This window comes from Equus quagga, chromosome 5, assembly GCF_021613505.1.
Source record: "Equus quagga isolate Etosha38 chromosome 5, UCLA_HA_Equagga_1.0, whole genome shotgun sequence".
NCBI lineage: Eukaryota > Metazoa > Chordata > Mammalia > Perissodactyla > Equidae > Equus > Equus quagga.
The window spans coordinates 36,053,002-36,077,750 of record NC_060271.1 but is presented as its reverse complement, the minus strand read 5'-3'; the positions used below and the strand labels follow the sequence as shown (position 1 = coordinate 36,077,750).

Here is a 24,749-nt window from a genome sequence, read left to right as displayed (position 1 = left end):
CACGGAGCCCAGGAGCCCAGGAGAGGAGGAGTGTGGCCAGGTGGCAGACCAGGCCTCCTGGAGTGGGTGCAGTGAGATTGGGGTGGGTGGAAAGGAGTGAGGTGGATGCATGGGCCTGGGGACAGCCTGCATGTGTGCGTGCGCAAGAACATGTGTGCGCCCATGTGCATATGCGTGAGAGACACCGCGCTGATCCTGGCGCCTGCTTGCACAGGGCGAGGCTGGAGCAGCTGCTGGCACAAGACTCAGGCCAGGTGCTTGGTAGCCCCAGGTGGTCGACAGCCCAGCGTCCCTCCTCAGGTGCGGCTGGCTCGCATAATTGAAGAAAACAAAGGGAAATTAAATAGTACTAATGAGGAGAATATCAATGGCCCATGCTTTGAGATGCTTTTTATATCCCACTTCCCCCAGAATAGCCAGATACATGATGGATCTTAGTTTTTTTTGGTGAGGAAGATTGGCCCTGAGCTAACATCTGTTGCCAATCCTCCTCTTTTTGCTTGAGGAAGATTGGCCCTGAGCTAACATCTGTGCCAGTCTTCCTCTATTTTATGTGGGATGCCACCACCCCATGGCTTGATGAGTTGTGTTAGGTCTGTGCCCAGGATCCGAACCTGTGAACCCCGGGCCACCAAAGCGGAGCGCGCAAACTCAACCACTGTGCTGGCCCCAGTTTAGTTTAGTTTTTAAAGACAAATGCCGGTGTGGCTGCAGTGGGCCAGCCTTCCCTGCGGTGGTACTTTCTGTACCTTGGTCTGGGTTGTGGTTGGGGTGGCCAGGGGGTCAACCCCAACATGTGTGCCCACCTTGTTATGTGCCTAGTGACAAATAGGCTTTAATGCAGGCATTTTTAACGTCTGGGGGGCCAAGAGTGGCTTACAGATTCTTTTGAGATGGTGGCAAAAACAATTGACCACCTTTCTAGAAAAATGTACCAAATTTTACACAATCAATTCCAAAATGGGTTGTTAAAGGTTTGGGACGGGCTATCAGTCTTGGAGCTGGCAGGGATGTCCACTCTCCTTCCCTTCTAGCTTCACATGGTGGCCCTGAGCTAGGGGACCCCAGCACCCGATCAAGTCTCTTGTTCGTCAGAAATGGCCTCACCCCCACTTTACAGATGAGTAAACCGAGACCCAGAGACATTAACCGACTTGCTGGTAAGAAGTGGAGGTGGGCGTCTCATCTTAAGCCTCCCCCAGAAATGCATCAGGAAGGACAGACCTGCTTCTGGCCCCAGACCCCTTGGCCCTGACCAGGTCAGATCCCGAGCGTGAGGCGTTGGACGGGGCCCCCCACGAAGGTGTCTGTCCACGGCTCAGAGGTCAGGTGTGGGCTTTGGAGGCCCGTGAGGGTGACCAGCCAGCCCAGTTTGCCCAGAGGAAGAGCTGGACTTTCAGTGCTATGACTGGGGCCTCCCAGGACCGACCGGGGCGCCTCCGTCACCCTAAGTTGGGATCCTGGCTCTCTGCCATTCCCTAAACGTCCTTCAGCCCTGTTTGTTTCCTCAGCTGTGAACTGTTGATAAGAATAAGGTAGATAAGAAAGGGAAAGGAGTTGCTGTGGTAATTGCCTTTAAGACACGGCCCCTCTGCCTGCTCAGTGCAGCAGCTCGGAGCCTGACCTCTGACTCTCAGTCTCCCGCCCAGCCGGGGTGACCCCACACCCCTGATTTCTCAGAGCTTTGGTGTCCTGCCTCCTAGATGAGGATGGAATGGTGGTGCCTCCCTCCCGGGTTGCTGGGGCGTTAAGCAGAGGCAGCGTTGGCAAGGTGCTGGCCAGTGCTCTGTGGGTCGTCTGTGCCTCCCGGGGCCATCGTGGTGACGGCGCAGGGAGTGGGGGACCAGAGCGCCTTCAGGCCCACACTCTGCTGGGGTGCTCTGCATGACAGTGCTTAGGGGAGAGCGCTGAGCATGGGGTCCACAGCTCAGGCCCACCCCCCAGCTCCGCCCCTGCCCAGCAGGGTCACCTGGGCCCATTCCTCTGTTTCGCAGAGGTCTCTGAGGGTGACATACTGCCCGTGGGGAAGGCCTGCACACAGGAGGTGCCCAACAAGCAGCAGCTCTGCCAGCCTTGTGCCTCCTCGGCGGCCCCCAGCCCCCCAAGCCCCAGCGCTGTTTCCCGGCTCTGTGGCAGCATCTCAGCTCTAATGGCTTTGAGTGCTGAGCCGCTCACCCTGGGAGTTTATAGAAACCAAGCACAGAAGTGTCACCTGGAGGTACATAAATATTGTAGGACTGGAGGCTGGGCTGTGTCAGCACTATTTGGGGCTGTTTCACTCACCTAAAACCGTCTGTGCAGACGCCTGCAGCCAGGAGAGGGCGGAGGGGACGGGACGCCGTAGGCAGGTGCAGCTCCCGCCAGCTCCTAATGGCCTCCGGCTGCTCCCGCGGTGTGCCACTCTGTCCGTTGACCCTGCCATCAGACAGGCTGTCCTCTTCCCACTGACAGATGAGCAAGGAGACCCCGGTTCCCTGGCCAGAGACCAGCTGGGAGCTGGGGGTCAGACCAGGCTCTCCCCTCTGACTGCCAGCATTTTTCTTTTTTTCATAACTTTGCTATTTCCCCCAACTTTTTATTTAAAAAAATTTCAAACTACAGGAAAGCTGAAAGAATAGGACAACGGACACATATATCCTTCACCTTGTTAACCAATGGTTACCATTTGCCATAATTCTCCCCCCATTTTATATGTCCACACAGGTAAACCATTTAAGAGTCAGTTGTAGACATCATTTCCCTAACCCTAAAGACGATTCAGCACGGCTCTTCTACGGGACCTCAGTAGTGTTACCGTCCCCGGGGCTTAACATCAATACCCTGTCCATATTTGTGTTTTCCCAGTTGTCCCCAAATGTCTGTCATAGCTTCTCCTCCCAGCCCCCTCCAGGATCCTGCTGGGATCCCATGTTGCATTTGGTTGTCAAGTCTCTTGAGTGTCCTTTTAATCTAGAATAATCCCTATGTTTTGTTTTTTATTCTGGTCTCCATGATAACGACTTTTTTTGAGAAGTCCCAGCCAGTGTCTTATAAAAGGTGCCACAATCTGGAATTGCCTGATGTTCCCTCCTGATGAGATTCCAGTGTTTGGCCAGGTTCCTTGGAGGGAGCCCAGGCACCTCCCACCGCGTGGTGCGAGGAGGCAGTGGGAAATGCAGGGTGGCCAGTCCTGTCCTGATCGTCTCATCCTAAAGGCACCGCTTTCCCTTTGCAATTACCAGGCAGACTGCAGGTGAATATCCTGTTCCTCGGCAAACTTTCCTTGTTAAAGAGGAGTTTCTCTTCCACTTGATCCCCCTTCCTTTACGACCGCTACAGACACACAGATTCTTTTCCAAGTCCAGTGTGCTATAATCCAGGACCCTCACTATTGTTTTTCATGCTCATTTGCCTCAAATTTGGCCTAGGAGCCCCTTGTGCTGGCTCCTGGTCCTTTGGCCGCTTCCCCATCATTCCTCGAGCACTTCTCTGCTTTCCTGCATCGGGAGAAGTTCTAGGCTCACCTGTACTTCCCCGCCCGAATCAGCCGCTTCTTCAGGGTGTCCGGCTGGTTCCCTTTGGTGGGGAGTGGTGTTCAGAGATCAAGACCTTGTGTGCTCCCTGCTGCCGGGGAGTCATTGCTTCCAGACCTTTCTGTGGACAGAGCCAGGAGAAAGGATCTATGTTCACGCTCATGGCTCTCATCCCGATCTGAGATCGTAGGGCTCTCCCTGACTTCTCTCCACACTTGACTCTTTCCTCGCCGTGAAACCCCGCTTCCCAGTGATAACATCAGGCTCCTTCAGTCACACCACGCAGTTTCAGAATCGCTGTACCGCTTCCACCCCCACCATCATGCCTCCTGAGTAAAGTTCTGGATGTCTTTGCAGATCTTTTTGTCCTTAAGTGCTGAGTTCCCGGCCTCCTTGAATGGACTCCTTTCTATGTGGATGTGACCATGTTCCAGTAAAACGTGGTTCACCAAAGCGGGTGGCAGGCCATTGTTGCCCGAGGGCGGTTGTTAGCAGCCCGCTGGTCCAGAACATCATCCTAACGGAACAGTTCCTGGTGCATGATAAGCCACCAGTAAACAGCCATGCCTGGACCACAGGGGCCGAGAGGGCAGGAAGCACCGGGCCTTCCTGACAAGCAGAGGAGCACGACTGGGCTGGCAGCGGGTGGGCAGGGGGCCTTCCTGAGGGACAAGGGGGAGTGAGGCCCATTAGAGGGTAAGGCGGCCCCCATTTTGGGCCCCCAAGACCGGCCAGGGATTAGAGGAGGGGTCCAGAGGTGAGCTATGGGAAGCCGTGGCCTGGAGTTGGGGTGCCAGGTGGGCAGCCTTTCACCCGACCCTGGTTGGGAGGAAAGAAGAGCTTGATGGCCTGACAGGGTCCCTTCCAGTTAATTCTGAGCTCCTCCCTGGGCAAGTGAACACTCCACATTTGGGAAACAAAATGATCTGCGGGCTTGTCAGCAGCGAGCCCAGTGGGCAGCAAGTGCTGGGCCTCACTGCTGCCTGCCCCCACCCAGGGGTGCTGTGCTCAGCTCCCTCGGCCCCCCACCTCCCTGTACCTGTGTACCAGCATGCCACCCACTCCTGCCCGGTGTGCCCAGGAGGCCAGTCGGGACTCCCAGGACCCGGCTCCCACCATCAAGCTCTTGGTGTGGGGAGGGGTCCTAAGGAGCCCGGAGGTAACTGAGGCCTGAGGGCTCGGGGCTGGGGCTGGAGCTGCTGCTGTGTATCTGTTCCTGCCTCTTCCCCACCCGCCCTGCCCCTGGGCTTGGCAGGTTTGCACAGGCCTTGTGCAAAGCCCTCCGGGCCTAGAGACAGACTTGTTATGCCTCTGGAGAAATGAGCCTGGATTTCTGCCGCTGACTTCTCGTTTAATTAGATTCTGACGGTGGCACGCAGGGCTGACTGGCTGCAAATTCAGGGGCGGCTTTCCATGGTTCCAGGCTCTCAGTTCCAGCATGGCTGGCTTTTTCGGAGTCAGGAAAAGCTTCCGACCTTCCCGCGGGCGTGGGACAGCAGTCTCGCTGCACCCGTGTGAGCATGCACGTGCCTTCCTGTGAGTGCATGTGTGCATTTGTGCATTCGTGTGCAAGTACAGGCATGCTGTTTTTGGGAAAAGTCTGCAGACAAAGCAGGTTGGGTGCCCACTTGCATCCCGCCGCCCCAGCCGTTCATCCATCTGCTCCTGACGGCGGGCACTGCGGGAAGTGGGATACGGCCTCAGTGTCTCATCTGTGACTGGGGTGGGTGGTTCTAGGGCTGGCCTTTCCCAGCGAGGCCCCCAGGAGGTGTCCTGTTTGAACCAGGACTTCTGCCTGAGTCAGGCCTTCAGGAAAGATGTCTCCAGTGCAGGCTGGTTCAGGAAGATAACACCACCCCCCCACCCCCACCCCATGGGTTTCCTTGAAGGAGTGCTCCTCTTGAGAAAAGGGCACTGAAAGCTGGTGCTGCCAGGCTGTGGGCAGCAGATCTGGGGGCGAGAGGCCAGAGAGAGGAAATTCCGCCCCTCCCCCTGCACTGCATGGCCTGGGCCTGGCTTTGTGGCGGCCGTGACGGGGCTGGCCCCCCCAAATCCCAGAGGCTCGCTGGCTGAGCCTCTAGCACCTGGGCCTTCACTGGGGCCGGGGGAGGGGTGCTGAGGAAAGAGGAACAGTGACCCCCACCCCCCAGGAGGCCCTAGTCTGAGCCCCCAGTCCGAGGGAGGAAATAGCTCCCTGCCCTCTGAGTGTCCAGCCCAATATGAGACCCCCTCCTTGCCCCTGGGGGCCCCCAGTTTGATGGGGACCACATGCTCCTGTCCTTGGCAAACTTCTGTCTGAGAGGCAGCTGCAGCTTCTGCTCTGGGGTCCCCCCAGTCAGGGGCGAGCTGCGAGCTGGGACCCGCCTGAGAGCAGGCTGCGTGAGGGGAGAAGGGACTTCGCTCTGCCTCTCGCTGCCCCTCCTCTGGGATCCCTAACCTTCCTATTCCCCCAGCCTGTTGGGTCACCCCACCCTGAGCCACAGAGCTCAGGCACTGGGGACCGGCTCAGAAAAAGCGATTTCCTTGGCCGTCCCACAGTCTTGCCCGTCTGGGCCCCGCATCCTGATGGGGATGAGCACCGGGTTCGTTGGCCTGGCTCCCCATGGAGACCCCCGCAGCGTCTTTATCTCGGGGGGGAAGTTCCTGGTGATTTGAGCCGGGATGGAGTTGGGACTGAAGTCCAGGTTGCAAGAACTTTGCGGCAAAAGAAACAGAGTCGTTTTACTGTTGCTTCTCACTTGCTAAGCTCAAGCGAGACTCAGAATTCCAGCCTCCTGCCGCACAGCTGTGGAACTGCACTTTCCAGGGTAAATCTGATCATGTCCCTTACCAGCTCCGCCCCCTCTGCACTTGAACACAATCTATACTCTTCACCGTGGACTTTCAGTCCACCTGGCGTGATCCGGCCCCTGCCCACCTCTCCCACCTCTGTCTCAGCATCGTGTTCCCCTGCACTGACCCGGTTTCTGGTTCTCAAACACAGCAAGTTCATTCCTGCCCCAGGGCCTTTGCACTTGCCATGCCCTTTGCCTGGAATGCTTGCCCCCTCCCCACCCCATCATCCAGGACTGATTTTTTATTTCTCTGACTAAATGCTCCCTCCCAGAGGCACCTTCCCTGAGCCCCCAATCTTAGTGGCTCCCAGCACTTTTTTCATGCAGTGGTCATCACTATGTGGAGTCACCTTTATCTGTTTATTTGTTTTAATTGTCTCTCACTGGGAACGGGTGCTCCACGAGAGCAGGCCCCTTGGTTATCTCGTTCATCACTATACTCCCAGCACCTAGACCCATGCCCCACATAGTAGGAGCTCAAGAATCTGTTGAATAAGTGAGACCATGTTAGGAACCAGCCTGTGCCCGGCTCTCCCTCAGCCAGGTTCCTATAACCCTCATGACAAATGGGGAAACTGAGGCCCAGGCCCCTGAAGCTATTGAGGAAATGAGATTTAAAAGCAGGTTTAATTCCAAATACATGTTCTGTCCAACAGCTTCCTGCATCTCGGGCTTCCACCCAAGACATGCTTTTATAGAAAAACAGAAAACTGCAAAGGAGGAAAACCACCAGGTCCTGCCCCTGGAATAATCCTGTGTGTGGGTTTCTCCTCCCTGCCCCTCCCCCTCCCACAATTTGGGATGTGGCCTTTTTTTTTTTCCAATTTTTTTTTATTGAGTTCATAATAGTTTACATCAGTGTGAGATTTCAGTTGTACATTATTTCTTGTCTGTCACCATGTAAGTGCTCCCCTTCACCCCCTGTGCCAACCCCACACCCCCTTCCCCTGGTAACCACTGAACTGTTTTCTTTGTCCATGTGCTTGTTTATACTCCACATATGAGCGAAACCATCTGATGTTTGTCAGACTGGCTTATTTTGCTAAGCATAATTCCCTCCAGGTCCTTCCAAGCTGTTGCAAATGGGATGAATTTGTCTTTTTTTCTGAGTGAGTAGTATTCCATCGTATATATATTCCACATCTTCTTTATCCAATCATCTGTCAATGGGCACTTAGATTGTTTCCATGTCTTGGCTATTGTGAATAATGCTGCAATGAGCATAGGGGTGCGTATGTTACTTTGGATTGTTGATTTCAAGTTGTTTGGGTAGATACCCAGTAGTGGGATAGCTGGGTGTATGGTAGTTCTATTTTTAGTGTTTTGAGGAATCTCCATACTGTTTTCCACAGTGGCTGCACCAGTTTGCATTCCCACCAGCAGGGTATGAGGGTTCCCTTCTCTCCGCAGCCTCTCCAACATTTGTTATTTTTAGTCTTAGTGATTATAGCCATTTTAACAGGCGTAAGGTGGTATCTTAGTGTAGTTTTGATTTGCATTTCCCTGATGATTAGTGATGTTGAACATCTTTGCATGTGCCTGTTGGCCATCTGTATATCTTCTTTGGAAAAATGTCTGTTCATCTCCTCTGCCCATTTTTTGATTGCGTTGTTTGCTTTCTTATGGTTCAGTTGTGTGAGTTCCTTATATATTGTGGAGATTAACCGCTTGTCAGATCTATGATTTGCAAATATTTTCTCCCAATTGGTGGGCTGTCTCTTTGTTTTGATTCTAGTTTCTTTTGTGGATGTGGCCTTTTTTTGCTTGCAGCCTATAACATTCACGTTTTTCCACATTCATCACACATTCTCTGCAAACGTGATTTTGAGTGGATGAGGGACGGTACCCTGTGGATACAGCAGAGCTACCCGACTGTCCCCAGTGGTTGGGCGTTTAGGTTGTTTCTAGTCTGCTGTGCTGGAGCTTCTGTACTGAGTAATGACTGGATGTCGTAGATGGAATTCATCCATTCATCCTTTGACCGAATTTTCCTGTGTGCTGGGCCCTGTGCCGAGCAGGGGGGTGTCAAAGGGCCTACGGCTTAGTGTCTGTCCTTGGAGTTCATAGTCCAGTGTAGGAGCGGCTGAGTAGAGCCACTGTGGTATAGGTGTCGCCAGATGAGAGGGTGGAATATGGCACGCAGAGCAAAGTGGCTGGGGTCCCGGCGGCTGGGGCAGGCCTCGTGGAAGAGGGACATCGCCCTGAATGGGGGTCTTCAGACGTGGTAAAGCTGTTCCCAGGAGGGCAGTGGGCGATGCACGTTGCAGACAGGTCATCGTGAGGGCGGAGGTGTGGTAGTGTGCTGCATCCTGAGCATCGTAGTCCATCCTGAGCATTGTGGTCCATCCCGAGCATCGTGCTGCATCCCGAGCATCGTGGTCCATCCCGAGCATCGTGGTCCATCCTGAGCATCGTGGTCCATCCTGAGCATTGCTCAGGCCCAGGCTCCGGTTGGCCTGGAGCACAGGGAGCCTTGAGGGAAGGCAGGGGTTGGGGCAGAGCTGGGGCCTGGAATGCCGAGTTGGGGAGCTGGAACTTTCTTCTGCAGTTGATGGGAACCCTGACCATGTCTCTCCTCTCTTTAAAAAGGAGTGTTTTTTTTTTAAAAGATCAAAATTATACATACGCCGGTAAAAAAATAAAAAATCAAATCGCATGGAATGATTTATCTAGAAAGGCCCTTACCATGCCCCGGCCCCAGCCCTGCTTCCTGGGAGAGAACCCTTCCACCCGTTCTGTTTTCATCCTCCTGGCCCTTTCTTTCCTCGTGACTCTGACTTGTCTGCTCTGCTGTTTCTTTTTTTGTTTTTTAAAGATTGGCACCTGAGCTAACAACTGTTGCCAATCTCCTCCTTTTTTTTTTGCTTTTTCTCCCCAAATCCCCCTGGTACATAGTTGTATATTCTAGTTGTGGGTCCTGCTGTTTTTTGACTTAATCAATTTTGGGCATCGGGTGTTGCCTCCCGCTGTGAAAGATGAGGATTTGGCTTACACGACTAGCCTCCCGTCCCCGACAATTCTGTTGGCCGCATTTGTAACTTTGGATAATATCCTCGAGCTCCCACTTCCTCTTCCACTGACTTTCGGCTCTGGTTCCCTCGTGTCACAGTGGCACGCTCGAGCCTAGTCCTGTCACCTCCCGGGAGCAGAGTGTGTGGGCACCTTCCCCTGCTCCTTGTTCAGTGCTGTTGTGCAGATGGCTTGAGGTGGGCCACGTTAGAAGTGTTTGCACTGTGGGAATCGGCAGACCCGGCAAACCAGGACCACCCCCATCTGTTAAACATTTGCCAGCACACCACTGCTGGGCTCTCCGGTTTCCTGACTCTGGTCAGGCAGGGGCCGGATTAGCTTGGCCCCCAGAGGCTCGGCTGGCAGGCCCTGGCCTGGCACCAACACCCATCCCTCTGTGCTGCAGCAAAGCTTCGAGGCACACCAGGACGAGGCCGTGAGCGTGACACACATGGTGAAGGCGGGCAGCGGCGTCTGGATGGCCTTCTCCGCCGGCTCCTCCATCCGCCTCTTCCACACCGAGACGCTGGAGCATCTGCAGGAGATCAACATCGCCACCAGGACCACCTTCCTCCTGCCAGGTGAGGCTGCTGCTGGGGCGTCATGTCCCGCCGTCCCCGTCTGTGGAGGGAGGAGCTGACGTTCCGGGAGCACCTTCCACGGCCAGGCAGAGGTGCGTCCTGGCCAGCCCAGCTTGTTAGTCCTCGTGGCAGCCTGCGGTCAGCCTTGAAAACTGGGCCTCCAGGAGAGGGGCAGCGGGGTCAGGATTGGAACCCAGGCCTGTCATTCCGAAGCCCCTCGTGCTGTTGTCACGTGCTCCCTCTCACCGCATCCCCGCAGGCTGGGCTCACAGGAAGTGAGGCTCCGAGCTCAGCCGGTTCTCCCATCAGGCATCTACGGGAACCCAGGCCCGTCGACACCTGCCACTCCTCAGGTTGACCAAAAACCAGATTCTGCCTCAAATCACCTTCAGAATAAGGTGAAGGGAAAGAGAGAAGGCCGATCAAGATCTCTTTCCTTAGAGGTTTTTTAAAGAAAGTTTGCCGGCCGGGGTTTGGAGGTACAGGGAGGCCGAAGGGCCAAGACAGCATCCCCCTGGGGCCCTTGCTTCTGCCTGCATAGCTGTTTGGGACGTGTGGTGCGGAGGAGTGACAGAGAAGGATCGAGATCAGAGCTCACATGCACACTGCCCTGGCCCGAGGACCCCCGTGGACCTGGCTGCAGTCAACTCCCTTAGCATCTGCTGCCCGAGACACTGCCCAGGCCCCCGCAGGCTGTGGGGCAGGGAGCTGGGTGGACGCCTGCTCAGGGCCTGTTCCCACCCCCGCTGGCTTCAGAGTGGCCCACAGGGCCAGCAGGTGTCGGCTCGCCTTTCCTGCCCGCTGGGCCCAGCTTCCACTAGACAGACAAGCTGACTGGTGGCTGATCTGGGAGGACGCAGAGGCTCCATCCTGTTCAAGCCCCAGGGGCTGGGTGGGTTCCGCAGCTAGGAGAGCTGAAGGGCCCCAGGGCCCGGGGCACAGAGCGGGCACGGTAGGCTGGGCCTGGAGCTAACTGTCACAGGAACTCGGCAGATGGGCTGTGGCGGAGGCTGGAAGCAGCCGAGTGCTGAGCTGAGGCCTGATCCCCCTGTCTCCTGGGGCTGGGCCAAGCGCAGGCACGTCAGCCAGCACGTCAGGGGCTGGGGTAGGGGCCTCTGTCTTACCCCAGAGACCTGCTCCATAACTCCAGGTAGGGCGCCCAGAGATCGCTCCTGCTCCTGCTTCCTCCTGGCCAGTCACCACTGTCCTTGAGTCTGGACTGGTGGCCAGAGGGGGTGGTGGTCACTGTCAACAAGATCATCCACAATAGCAATAGTGTATAATAGATGCCTTCCTGCCACAAGCCCTACGGGGAGCTGGGTCCCATGTGCTTTACGTACAGGGTCTCATTGTCCCCATTGTCCAGATGCAGAAACTGAGGTTTGTTTGGGAGGGTAATGTGGCTTGTAGCGGCCCAGAGGCGGGACCGGAAGTCACATGAGGTCAGACTGACTTCGGAGTCTCTGTGTGTAACGGGGGAGGAGGAGGTGGCTGGAGTCCTGGCTGGGCCGCTGGGGGGTCTCGGGCAGGTGTTTTGACCTGGAGCCCCTGGTCTCTCTATGGGATGGGAGACAGTTCCTGGCTTGGGGTTAATGCCATCAGGCATGGCAGGACAGCTTGCCCGGGCCTGGGGCGTGGCAGGTGCCCCAGGAGAATACACGGCTCCCTGACACAGTCCCTAGGGGTGGTGCAGGGGCCTGTGGGACCTGGCTATGCATCTTTTCTCTCTTTCTCTTTCTTTTTTCTCTCTCTCTGTTTCATTGCGTTTCATAGTATTTGGCCATTAGTCAAGGTAAATACATTTTAACTACAATAAAAATTTCTTCATATCACAAAAATATTTCCATATTTATGCTGTTAGCTGAGTTATTTCAAGTTAGTGGAACAGCATAAAAAAACCGATAATCTTATGGGCCTTTTTCATCTTCTTGGCCTCACCCCTGGGGGCAGAGGAGGTGAGAGGGAGCGGCAGCTGATCCCGCAGTCGGAGGCAGGATTTGTAGACAGGCCCGGCTGCAGGCGAAACATCAGCCCCCAGCGGCGGGATGGACTTCGCTGTGTGTGTTTAAAATGCGTCTGCACGTCCGTCGACTGACTTGTTCTTTCTAGTTACCCTTTACAGAAGGAAGGGCATTCGTTATCATTACCATTATTTCAGAGCCAGGTAAACTGAGGCCCAGGAGGTTCAATGACTGGCTTGAGGTCACACCGCTGAGGAGCCCAGAGTCAGGACTGAATCGCAGCTCTCACAGACTTACTGGGCAGCTTCCCCATTCCCGGGCCTCAGTTTCCCCATCTATGTAACGGGGAGCTGAGATTTGAGTCTGAGCTCGGCCTTCCAGCTCTGTGACCGGGATCAAGTGGGGACCCTCTCAGATCCCTGGTCCCTGCCTCAGGGAGGCGTGGCCTTACCTGAGACGGTGCAAGGACAGCGCCCCACCGTCCCTGGCTCAAGTGAGTCCAGTCCATGACGGTGCGGTCACCTTCATCTTCATCCTCATCGCCTTGGCCACCCTGCCCCTCGTCGCACTAGCCCGTTGGCCGTGCATCTCCTTCGGGCCTCCTTGCTCAGCCCTCTCCCTCCGGTCAGTGCCCCTCCCGCCATATCAGCTGCCTCTGAGCAGACAGAGGCCACCCTGGGCCTGGACCCTGGCCACGTCTGGGGCGGAGGCTGAGGTTCTCGGGTGCCAGGCTTCCCAGAGGTCCCCAAGGAGTTACTGCCCTGGGCCTCCTCCCCCAGCCCTGACGGTTCTCAGTCAGCATCGTGGGGGAGGCCAGGGCCCTGTCAGGCCAGGACCCCAAACCCGGGAGGAGGTGGCCCGGGCCAGCCCACGCTGCGCCTGGCAGAGGAGCAGCAGAGCAGGTTCTTAAATTCTTTATCAGAGATATTTTTAAAAGGTTTTTTAGTATTTTTACTTCCCTCAAGCCATCAAATGAAATAATTGCATAATTAGTGATAAATTTGTTCTTCCGCTAAGTGTGGATTTTTTTAAGGCCATGTTAAAAATTTATCACGCATCCTTCCCCTCGCCCCGCCCCGACCCGACCCCTTTCTTCCACTCGCATACCCGACTCGTATTAATGCGTTTTTGAACCCAAATTCCCTCCTCCTCTAACTAGACAGGTCATTAATAAAATGTTCTCTGGGAGCCCGAGCTTTTTAAAGTTGTATATCTCCAGATAGATGGCTGGGGTGAGTCGAACACGGCTGCATTAGGCCCCTGTGATAAAATATTTATCCACCATTAGAATTTTTTTCTGGCTTTCGGACTGTTTGTGAAGTGCCTGCTCTTTTCCTCGAGGCGGAAGGGGGAGGAGGAAGGGCCCCGGAATGAGGTCTGCAGATGAAGTCATTTCTCCGACTCCGGCGTCCCTCGCTTTCTCGCCGCCTGCCTTCCACTTGCCGTGTTTGCCTGGGACGTGGGGGCCGAGATTCTGCGGGGGCATCGGGAAACGGGCTCCTGCTGGTCTCGAGGCCCCAGAGGCCCTGGAAAAGGAGGCAAGGCACAGGAGATGAGAAATTTGCCACATTCCCTTTCGTGGCTTTATTATTTTTGTGGGTTTATGGCTCTGATGGAGCTGATCTTAAGATATTAGAGTCCAGCAATAATCACAAACATTATCCTAATAGCCTCCATTTATTGGCTGTATACTGTGGGCTAAGGGCTGTGCTCAACTGTGTGTATGTATTATATACACTCATATATTTATAGTTACTGTGTGTGTAGTGTATACACAGTCATGCGCTGCATAACGGCGATGTGGTCGATGGCGCACTGCATAGACGCTGGTGGTCTCATAAGGTTAGTGCCATACAGCCTAGGTGTGTAGCGGGTTGTACCATCTAGGTATGTGTGTGTGCAAGCGCACTGTGTGATGTTCGCACAACGGCAAAAATCGCCTGATGACGCATTTCTCAGGACCCATCCCTGTCGTTACGTGACGCGCGACCGCGTGCACATATATAATTCTAACGATCATAAAATCGAGCAAGGTAGGTTAATAATACCCATTGACTGATGAGAGGAAGAAAACGACCTGTCATTCACACAGCTAGTAAGTGACATCAACCCGTCCTTTTTCACTTGTCTTTCGTTCATTCACTGGCTCATTCAGTCTGAAGCGTCTGCCCCGGGACCGGCTTCTCAGCCAGGAGCCGGGGACATCAGCTCTGGGCACACAGGAGCTTCTGCCCTCCTGGAGCTCGCATCTGGGGAGGCAAACAGGAAACAAGCAGAGAGAAAAGTGGAGGCCTGACAGACCTTGAGCAGGTGGTGACAAGAGGGGGCGCACAGCCTGCGCCTCTTGCTGTCTGGTTTCACGAGGGCTGGGAGCACCACTGCCCGACCGGAGGCGTCCTTGGAGCCTGGAGCCTGTACTTTCTGAACTGACGCAGGCGTGGGGCAGAACCCAGTTCCGCGGACACCCAGAGCCTGCAGTGATATTGTCCCCATTGTCAAATGATGAACCAGCATTTTTTCAGTGTGCTTTGCATTTCCACTGAATCAACACCGTGAATATGACTTTGATTTGCATCACGTCGCCGGGCTTGTGTATCCCCCGCCTGCTGACAGCTCCACTTGGATGTCTCATGTGCACCTCAGACCGCACAGCCGGTAGAGAGCTCAGGCTTCCTCCCCGAGCCTGCTCCCCGCCATCGCAGGCGACGGCACCACCGTGCACCCAGCAGCTCGAGGCGAAAACCTCGGAGTTGTCCTCGCTGCTTCTCCTTCTCTCTCCTCCCACTCTAGTCTGTCAACAGGTCTGTTGTTCTGCTTCAAAACAGGTCTCAAATGTGGTGGCCTCTCCTCATCTCCTTGCTGCCACTGTGTCTCGGCTGCCACCATCTCGGCCTCTCTGGTCTCCTTGACCGTCCCCCCATCCTCCATCACTGCAGCTAAAATGCCCCTCTAAAATCAGGTCACATCGCTGCCCTGCTTAGACCTTCCAGTAGCTTCTGATCACACTTGGAATGAACAGTCGCAGTCCTGACCTTGGCCCATCCTCTCTTCTGATCTCCCCCCGTTCATCTTGAGTTTACCTCTGTCCCTAAGCTGCACTGGCTTTACTGACCCGCCAAACTCATTCTTGTCACAGGGCCTTTGCACGTGCTGTCTCCCGGTCCTTAGCTCAGGTCTTAGTGTCGCTGCCTCCTCCTTGTCATCCAGATCTCGCATCCTCACATCTGCCTCCCCATCCTTCTGGAAAGCAGAGTGAGGCACAAACCCAGGAAGCCTCCTGCCCTCTCTCTGCCCCGTTGCCCCATTTGAATCTTCTGCCCAGTATTTAGGTTCCTCATTTCTGTTTTCATTTCCTTTCCCCTCTCCAGGGCTATGCTGTCCAATACGGTAGCCACGATTAAAACTAAAATGAAATGAAATAAAACGTTCAGTCCCTCAGTCCCACCAGCCACGTTTCAAGTGCTCAGGAGGCACAGGTGGCTGACGGCTACCGAATCGGACAGCGTGGTAGAGAACATTTCCATCATTGCAGAAAGTTCTAGAGTGTTTGCTCCTCGAGAGCAGAACTTTGTGTGTGTGGTTCCCACTGTGCCTCCAGCACTGAGTGCCGAGTCCTGCACACAGTAGGCACCAGGGATGTTCCGAGTGCCGAGTGAACGGTAATGGTGTAGCTGGCTGCGTTAGACAGCAACCCCCCTTCCGGTGACCGCGGAGCCCTACCATTCTCCTCTGAGGCTGTTGGCTCCGCACAGGAAGCCCATACGCCTGGTTTGTGCAATGGTGGGGAGGCGACAGAAGCGTTGGGGGGTCATCGGCGGCAGGCCTGAGCGCTGCCCCTCCCCCTGTGCTCACCAGCGGTGGGGGGGGATCTCTTTGGACCTCAGTCTGCTCATCTGGGAAATGGGCGTGACATCCATATCTTGCTACCTCTCAGCTGTTGCAGGGCCCACGTGGGAGCAGAGCAAGTCCGCGGGTGCTTTAGACACGCTGGAGCAGAGGTTCTCACAGCGCGGTCCCTGGGCCAGCCACATCCGTGTCACCTGGGGACATGCTGCAAGTGCAGTTTGGGGCCTCCGCTCTGGGGGTCGGCCCCTCGGTCTAAGTCCTCCTGGGGGTGCTGCTCACGCCCAGGTTGAGAACTGCCGCCCCGAGCGTCGTTTCTCGTGTCACGCGGCACTGCTATTGCCGTGATACGTGGCATGAGTTTGAATTTCCTTCGAGGGGAAAACAAGCCCCTCTCAGAAGGGCCGAAAGATTCAGGCAAGAAGCGAGAGAGCCCTTTGGAAAGGCCGAGGCCGCTCCCAGCCTCTCCCTCACGCCCGTTCCCGGTGACCGGAACTGTTATCAGCAGAACAATGATGGCAGACAGCACGTGTCCGTGCGCGCCACGTGCCAGGCGCTGGCCCAGTGATTCACGTGCATCGACTCAGTTAATCCTCGGGACGAGGCTGTGAAATACCATCATTTTTCCATGATGATATCGCCCCCTTTTGCAAGTGAGGAAACCACGGCACAGAGAGGTTTAGGGGCTGGCCCCAGGTCACACAGCTAGGACGTGGTAGAGCTGGGGTTTGAACCCAGTGCCTGGCCCCAGAGCCCTGCTTTCAGCCGCTGTGCTGTGCAGTCCACACTGCTTCTCCCTGCAGAGCAGGGGGAGCCCACCCTCCCTGCCATCGCTGTGCTCGCTAAAATGAAGAGACAGCGCCCAGGGGATAGGCACACAAAGGCTGATCTCGGCTGACATCACAAACATGCTAGTTCCTGGCACTGGGTCGTCCCTGCGCCGTGAGGCCTGGGGCCTGTAGGGTGTGTTGTGCGCTCACTGAAGCAAGGGCCCACATGGCAAAATGTCAAGCCAGGGCAGGAAACCCTGGGGTGGCAACAGACTGCCATGCCCCCTGCATCCACCTCACCCCGGCCCCCTCCCATGCATGCCATCTGCACCAATATTTGCCTCACCCTCAAACCTGCACCACCCCGGGCCTCCCTGGCTTCACTCCCCAGCTGGTCGGTCATGTCCCTGGCACGGGCTGCCCTTGGCCTACGCTTTGTGCCATATAACTTGGCCACTGAGTGTTGAGAGTTCACATGGCCAGCACTGGGAGCTATGGTGTCACCTCTTTGCAGCCTCACTTTACACAGGAGGCAACTGAGGCTGGGTTGGGGGAGCGCTCAGCTGGGGCATCCAGGGCCCAGACCCCAGCCAGGTCAGCCTCCCAGCCCCACGTCTTAGCCACAACCCCATCCAGCTTCTTGCTCATCTCACGGGAGGAGCCCGGACTGTGCTGTTTCCTCACCTTGAGTGGTACCCAGAACCCACTGCATCCCTAAGGAGGGTGCACTGCTCACGCTTGGCCTCTCTCTCCGCAGGCCAGAAGCAGCTGTGTGTCACCAGCCTCCTGATCTGCCAAGGTCTGCTCTGGGTGGGCACCGACCAGGGTGTCATCGTCCTGCTGCCTGTGCCTCGGCTGGAAGGCATCCCGAAGATCACAGGTGAGCCTCGGGGAGCCGGTCTTGGCAGGGCCAGGGAAGTTGGCTGCAAGTGGCCAGGAGAGGGTGAATCTTGTGCCCAGATGTTTACACTCTCTTCTTATGTGGGCCTGGGGGTCTGCTCTCCAACATCCTGTCATCGCAGGTGGCACTGTGGCACAGTGGAATTAAATCATCCCAGCCCCACAGGCTCCCACCTTTTTTCTGAGTCGCAGTTTCCTGATCTGGCAAATGGGGACAGTAGTGCATATTGGCCAGATGGTTTGAGGATTGGCTGGGACACCTGACCAATGATAGTGGCTCTGCTGGGCCCCTTTCTGCTCCCTCCCATAGCAGCTTCAAAACGTCCAGGCTCCAGAGACGGAAATAACTGAGGGCTCCTGGGGATAGAGCCCATGCCCACAGGGGTCTGCATGGATTGGAGGCTGTGCCCTGCCCTGCTGCACTGGGCCCAGGAGAACAAGGGCCGGGTTCGGGAAGACCCCGGAACCTGGCCCTCCCCTCCCGACTCTGCCTCTGCCCCAGGGTGGTGATGAAGCAGCCTCCTGCAGCTGCTGCCTGCGGGAGAGCATGGTGGGGGCTGGGGGGTGGGGGAGCGGGAGGGAGAAGCCCTGAGGGCAGAGCAGCCCCGGCTGGATCTTGAGTTCTCTGCTCAAGGAGATTCTCTTCCTAAATCCGAGATTTCCTGGTTTCATCACATAGGTCATCGTGTTCATGCCAGTCTCAGTCCTGGGGATGCAGGGATGCGTCGGGCAGAGACCCTGCCCCTAAAAGCCGACAGACAGTCTGGTGGGGCAGCTGTAGTCCAGGGTGGCAGGTGCTGTGAGGGCGGGTGTCCCAGGGACCGTAAGGCACAGAGACAGGAGTGATCAGCTCCCATGGGTGAATTCAAGAAGGATGCGCTGTGGAGGAGCTTGAGCTCGGCTTCAGAGGCTGGGCTGCCGAATCAGGTGGGTGGGAAAGGCTCTCTGGGTGGAGGCGACGGCTGGGGCAGCGGCTCGGGGGCATGAGGATGCTCAGACTGGGAGCTGCAGGTGCTTCCCCACTGAGCTTCCCCCACCTGGTTTATAAGGCCCTTCCCGCTTTCCAGCCTCACTTGTCGGGAGAAAGTAACCCTGGAGGCCAGCAGAGCCCTCCCCACACCCAAGGCGTCTGGAGGTTCTAGCAGACTTACCAAAAAAAAAAAAAAAAAACCCAGAAAGTTCTCCAACAGAGATGTGTGGGTGCCTCCCTTAATGCTCTGGGCCTTCGGGCCCCTTCTCCCTGCCCCATTCTTGCAGGGAAAGGCATGGTCTCCCTCAATGGTCACTGTGGACCTGTGGCCTTCCTGGCTGTGGCTACCAGCATTTTAGCCCCTGACATCCTGCGGAGTGACCAGGAGGAGGCTGAGGGCCCGCGGCCTGAGGAGGACAAGCCAGATGGGCAGGCTCCTGAGCCAGTGCCCGTGCCCTCGAGCCCTGTGGCCCGCGAGTTGACCCGCAAGAAGGGCATCCTTCTGCAGTACCGCCTGCGCTCCACGGCCCACCTCCCCGGCCCGCTGCTCTCGGTGCGGGAGCCGGCGCCCGCTGACAGCTCAGCCCTGGAGCACAGCGAAGAGGACGGCTCCATCTACGAGATGGCCGATGACCCCGACGTCTGGGTCCGCAGCCGGCCCTGTGCCCGCGATGCCCACCGCAAGGAGATCTGCTCAGTGGCCATCATCTCTGGCGGGCAGGGCTACCGCAACTTTGGCAGCGCCCCGGGTGGCAGTGGGAGGCTGGCGCCGTGTGGGGAGACGGACAGCACCCTCCTCATCTGGCAGGTGCCCTTGACGCTATAGCCCCCCGCCCGGGGTGCACAGCTGCAGGCCTGGCCACAGCCGGGCCGGCTCTCTGCCTGCTGTGGGCCCTTCTGGCCGTCTGGGGTCCCCTGAGGAGGGCCTGGTGGAATGGCCTTCCAGGGACCTGCACGGGGATGTACAGATGAGCCTGGATGTCTGGTAACTACCTTGGCAGAACAGAGGAAAACCTCTTCCCTTTTTAAAAAAAATTATTTTTCAGAGTGTTTTGGGGGAGGGCTTTTGGGCTTGGGGAGAGGGAAGACACCTCTGGAGGAAATGGCCTTCTTTTTAAAAGCAAAAACACACAAAACCTCACAACAGCCTGGCAAGCCCAGCGCCTCTCGTCCAGGCCCGAGCAGGGCTCAGAGGTGGCCATGTGCCCCTCCCGGCAGGGCGTGTATGTGAGTGTGTGAGAGCGTGTGGGCTGGTGTGTGAATATATATAAATACGTATATATGGTGTACATTATATGTGTATAAATAAAGTCTGTACATATTGGAGCTCTGGGAGATGCTGGAATAAAAGGCAAGAATAATGTCAGTACTTGGATCGGGGTTCTTTTTCTTGAGATGTGATAAGGAAGAGACAGAGAGCAGCTGTGACTAGAGAGGGATTGTTCTGGAACCAGAAGTGACATGGCCCTCAGCAAGAAGGATGGCAGCCAGGCACCAGGAAGGTGCTGCCACAAGAACAGGTCCTAGAACTCTGCTGTCCAGTGTGGTCACCATTGGCACATGCGGGGATTTAAATTTTTTGTGTGTGTGTGCTGAGGAAGATTGTCCCCAAGCTAACGTCCATGCCAGTCTTCCTCTATTTTGTATGTGGGATGCTGCCACAGCATGGCTCGATGAGCAGTGTGTAGGTCTGCACCCAGGATCCAAATCAGTGAACCCCAGCCCCTGACAAAGTGCGTGAACCTAACCACTATGCCACCAGGCCAGCCAGCGCTATTTAATTTTTTAATTAATTAAAAGGAAATAAAATGACAAATCCAGTTCTCAGTCCCATTAGGCACATTTCTAGTGTGGCTTGAAGAGCCCAGGGGGTGAGAGCCGACCATACCGGACAACGTGGATATGACTGTTTCCGTCATCCGAGAAAGTTCTGCTCGAGAAGGGGCTCTTGGGAGCCTCCCTCCTGAAGGTTTATTGAAGAAGAGGCTGGGCCCCGCTCTGGAAGGGTATGGAGGCAGGAGGCCTTGGCGTCAGTGCCAGCCTGGGAGGGAAGGAAGCTGAAGGGCTTCCCCATGTGGAGGGTGGGGGTCTGGGGCAGTTGCTGTGGGCAACAGAGTGAGGCGGGGAGGGGGCTGAGGTCCTGGGTCTGAGGGAGGCAGGGGTGAGTTCCAGATGGTGGGAGCAGAGCCCAGGCTGTGGGGCGGGATTGGCGGCTGGCGCTGCCTGGGCCCTGGCTTCCCTCTTCCGGCTCAGTCTCTATCCTTAGATTCCCAGAGCTGCCTGCAGGGAAATAACCAAAACCAAAACCCACAACCCAAAAGGGAAGTGTTTTCTCCGTCTTCTCATCCATCCGCCTCCCTGTCATCCATCTGTGCGTCTGTCCACCCAGCCGTCTGTCCTCCCTTCCACACTTAGCGGCAGCAGCACCAGGTTGCAGGCAGAAGGAAAGCGGAGCTCGGCGGAGATGGGAGGCAAACCTCAGCTGGACCGGCCGCATGGTTCCGGCTCCGTGAGCTGCTGCATGATGCTCCGGGACCCCAGCGGGAAGAGCCACCCTGGAGGACATTTCAGCCCCTTCTAACCGCCTGGTGGGATCCCGCCTGCTGGCGGGCTCGCTGGCTCACTCACTCCTTTCCCAAACCCCTCGAGCTCCTTTCTTCTCCAGGCACCATGTTAGTTGCTGGGCCGTGGAGGTGAGTGAGGCGGCCATCCCTGCCCCCAGGAAGTACATGGCTAGAGGGAAGGGTAGACAGTGCCAGCGGGCCAGGGCTTGGGGAGGTGAAGGTGCTCCAGAGAAAGGCGGAAGGGCCTCGCGGAGGGAACGGCCTGTGCAAAGGCAGGGTGTGCAGAGGCGGCTTATTCCCCAAGGGCAGGGGGTCCAGCTGAGTCCCCGGGAGGAGGAGGAGGAGGGGGCAGCGGCAGGAACCACGGCCCTGGACACGGACAACTGCATTCCGTTCCGGATGAACCCATCTCCTCTGGGCCTCGGTTTCCCATTTTGTATCAAAGGGAGACTCGCCACTGTCCCGCCCCCCTCGCGTGGAGAGGAGGGTCCTTTCCAAGCACAAGAGGGACGCAGTGCTCAGGTTGATTCCTGCACGCCCCGGCGGGGTGGGGGTCCCGGGGTGGGGTGCGTTATCCCATCAGTGAAGACTTTTCCTGGGGCGGTGAGTGGCGAGGAGAGGCCGCTGAGGACCACGAGCAGCCTGGAGTCCAGGATCCCGCTGAGCTGCGTTTAGGTCCAACTCCGCCGAAGCCCTGCCGTGGGTCTTCCAGGGCGTCCCTTCACCTCCAGGCCTCGGTTTCCTCATCTCCGAAGTGGGCACGATGACGCCTTGCAGAATTGCTGAGGACGAGAGGCAACAAGTCCACGGAAAGCACCTGGAAGGGTCCTCCGACGGCAGCTCTGTGATTTCTCCTTACGTGGTCGGAGCCTGCCTTGTTCCAAACGACGGAGGCAGACGGTCCCTGTTGTGAAGTGCCCCCTTTGGTGCAGGAGTTGGCTTCTGAGAGCACTGCGCGTCTGCTAGATCCCAGACCTGCAGATCGCTCAGCCGAGGGGGACCGTAGATCTAATGGGGCCCATGAAATCCGACACTGAGAAAATGACTGACTTGGCATCTACGGTGAAATTATCATATCAGTCAACAGCTCATCCCCCCCAGGCTCCGACAGCAGAGTGAGGGAGGGTCTGGGCATCGGAAAAACGGCTCCCGAGACACATGGGGGACGTGCCTAGCGTGTGAGAGGAGCCCTCACTGGAGATAGTGATCAGAGTACCAATAACCACCACTGATGAGAGTAACACTAACCACGAGCACTGGGGTGCGTCAGCTCGCTTCACGCTCACCCTGCTCTCAAGTAGCTGCTTTGTCTGCCTCATTCTGCCTTGTGAGGGATCAAGGCTCAGGGAAGTTGACTCTCTGAGGGAGTGTCAGGGCCAAGACTGAGGTCTGTCTGCCACTCGAGTCAGACTCTTAGCCCGCATGCTATTCTGCCTCCAAAAGTGCGTCTTTGGAGACAAATAGACCCGAGTTCCAACTGTGCTTTCCCCGCTTACCAGCTGTGTGACATCAGACGGGTGGCCTAACCTCTCTGTGTCTCAGAGAGGGGATAATAAACAGTCTTTGCTGTGGAAACTGAGTGTCATTAATTCGGTATTGACTGAAAGCCTACTATGTGCCAAGACCTGGTTCCAGTAGGCACTGCGTAGACTGGTCAAGAAGACACTGCACACACCCTGCCCCCCATTCTCCTGGGGGGTGCAGAGGGGACAGACGATAAATAAGTCAAACACGTCAGATGATGTTTGTGCTTTGGAGAGAGAACACAGAGAATGGGAGGTGGAAAGTGCCGGGAGGGGGCTTGTGATGTTAAACGGGGGTCCAAGGAGGTCTTACTGAGGAGGTGACACTTGAGCAAAGACCTGAGGGAGGAGCAGGCATCGGGCTATGGAACATTCCAGGCGGAAGGAACAGCAAGTGCAAAGTGGCGAGGCAGGAGTGTGGCTGGAGCGGAGGGAGTGAGGGGCGCAGTGGGAGAGGGTCCTGGTTCCCAGCTCGGGTCATGGAGGGACTTTGATTTTCCCTGGAGACGTGGGAAGTCATCGGAGGGTTCTGAGCAGACGAGTGACACCATCTGTGTTTGGTTTTCCAACAATCCCTTTTGGCTGCTAAATTGAGGATAATCCGTGGGGGCGAGAGTGGAGTGAGGGGGCCAGGAGACCCCTGAGGACGCTGTTGCAGTAATCCCGGTGCGAGAGGCTGGCGGCTGGGACCAAGGTGGACGTGGCGGAGGTGATGGATGGATTCTGATGCTGGAGCCCGCAGGGTTTGCTGATGGAGGAGCTGAGAAGTCAAGGATGACCCTGAGGTGTCTGGCCTGAGCCACTGCAAGGACAGAGCTGCCACTGACTGAGGTGGAGGCTGTGGGAGGGGCAGGCCGGTTTCTAGGGGAAGACCAGAAATTGGGGCACAACACCTTTGAGCTGCCTTTGAACGTGTGAGCGGAGATGCAGGGAGCACGGTGACTCTGAGCTTCGAGCCCAGGGTGGTGGAGGAGACGGAGGAGCTGGGACCTGAGCACAGGGAGGCAGACTCAGGTCTGGGAGATGCACAGGGAGCTAAGGGGACCTGAGAAGCGTGTCCTGGGATGAAGGCGGAAAACCAAGAGGGCGCGGCGTCCTGGGAGCCACGTGGAGAGTGTGGAAGGCAGAGGGAGGCGTCTTCCGTGTCGGATGCTGTGGAGACAGCAGGACGAGAGCTGACCTTGGATTTAGCCACATGGAGCCCGTTTGTGACCTTGACAAGAGGAATCTGGGCAGAGTGGTGGGGTAACAGCTTGGTGGGAGTGGGTTCAAGATAGAACAGGAGGCCAAGAGCCTACTGGTCTGGAAGGAGAGCATGGAGCAGCAGGGTCCGGGCGAGGCTCTGAGGCCCAGGGGCTGGGTGATTCTCCGGGCTCCTGTGGTTGGGTAGAGAGAGTGATAGGCACGGATGCCACAGCTCAGAGGGCCCCAGGTTTATTAGCCTACGTGCCTTCATCCCTTCTCCCTTGCCCGAGATGGAGAGCCTCTCTTTCTTCACCCTGATGAGCAGGCACAGACTTAGACAAGCTGCTTGTCAGGAGGCAGCTTCGAGCCAGACCCGTCTCGCAGGTGGGATTCTGCGCAGCTGCGGACTGGGAGTCTCGGGCTGATGGCAGGCTGCTCACCCCCGACTAGTGGGCAACCCAGCCTGTTGTCCCCATCCTGCTGCCAGGTGGCTGGCAAAGGCCTCTGTCCCATCTCTGTGCTCAGGGCCGGGGAGGGGAGACCCCATGCCCCCATGTCTCAGAGGAAGGTGGAGGTTGTCCCATGGGCACTCAGCCCCAGACCATGGACTCCAAGGGTGGGAGAGAGCCCGGGGCCACCCTCATCCTGCATCCTGGTGGTCCCCCAGCCTCGGAGCCCAGCCCTTGGAAGCCGGCTACTGCCCGTGGGAGGTGGGATTTGGCCATCACGGCTGGGGCTCACGGGGATGGGACTCGGTCTGTTTTCCAGCACCCGGTCTCATTTCAGTCTGGAGACCCCATGGCACAAAAGACCTGCTCCTATTGAAAGGTGACGCGGTCATTTCTGAGGCTTAAGCTGCTTCTTTGGGGCTAACTCTGTTTAGGGGAAGAACAGTCCTTTCGGCTTATGTCCTTCCTCTTCCTTCCCTCCCGACCCCCTCCTGGCATCTGGGCCCAGGGGATGCTAATAGGATAAGGGGTGGTGGCAGGGGACCAGGTGTCCGCACGGTGGGCGTGGGGATATGTGTACTCTGCTCTGGTCCCTGGCTGGTCTCCTTCACCTGGGCCTCCTGCCATGGTGGTCTGTCCTGTCCTTGG

At 56.7% G+C, this 24,749-nt stretch overlaps 1 protein-coding gene across 12 annotated transcripts in view; it reads left to right on the top strand.

The window, feature by feature from the left end:
- The window catches only part of ARHGEF10L (Rho guanine nucleotide exchange factor 10 like), a 152,675-nt gene extending 132,926 nt beyond the window's left edge, over positions 1-19,749 (top strand). For all 12 annotated transcript variants that reach the window (XM_046660364.1, XM_046660363.1, XM_046660362.1 and 9 more), the window contains 3 exons: positions 9,762-9,936; positions 17,268-17,390; positions 18,668-19,749. In XM_046660364.1, the coding sequence (XP_046516320.1) occupies positions 9,762-9,936; positions 17,268-17,390; positions 18,668-19,206 (837 nt within the window). In that variant the 3' untranslated portion in view covers positions 19,207-19,749. The remainder of the gene's footprint in view (positions 1-9,761; positions 9,937-17,267; positions 17,391-18,667) is intronic.
- The last annotated feature ends 5,000 nt before the right edge of the window (positions 19,750-24,749 follow it).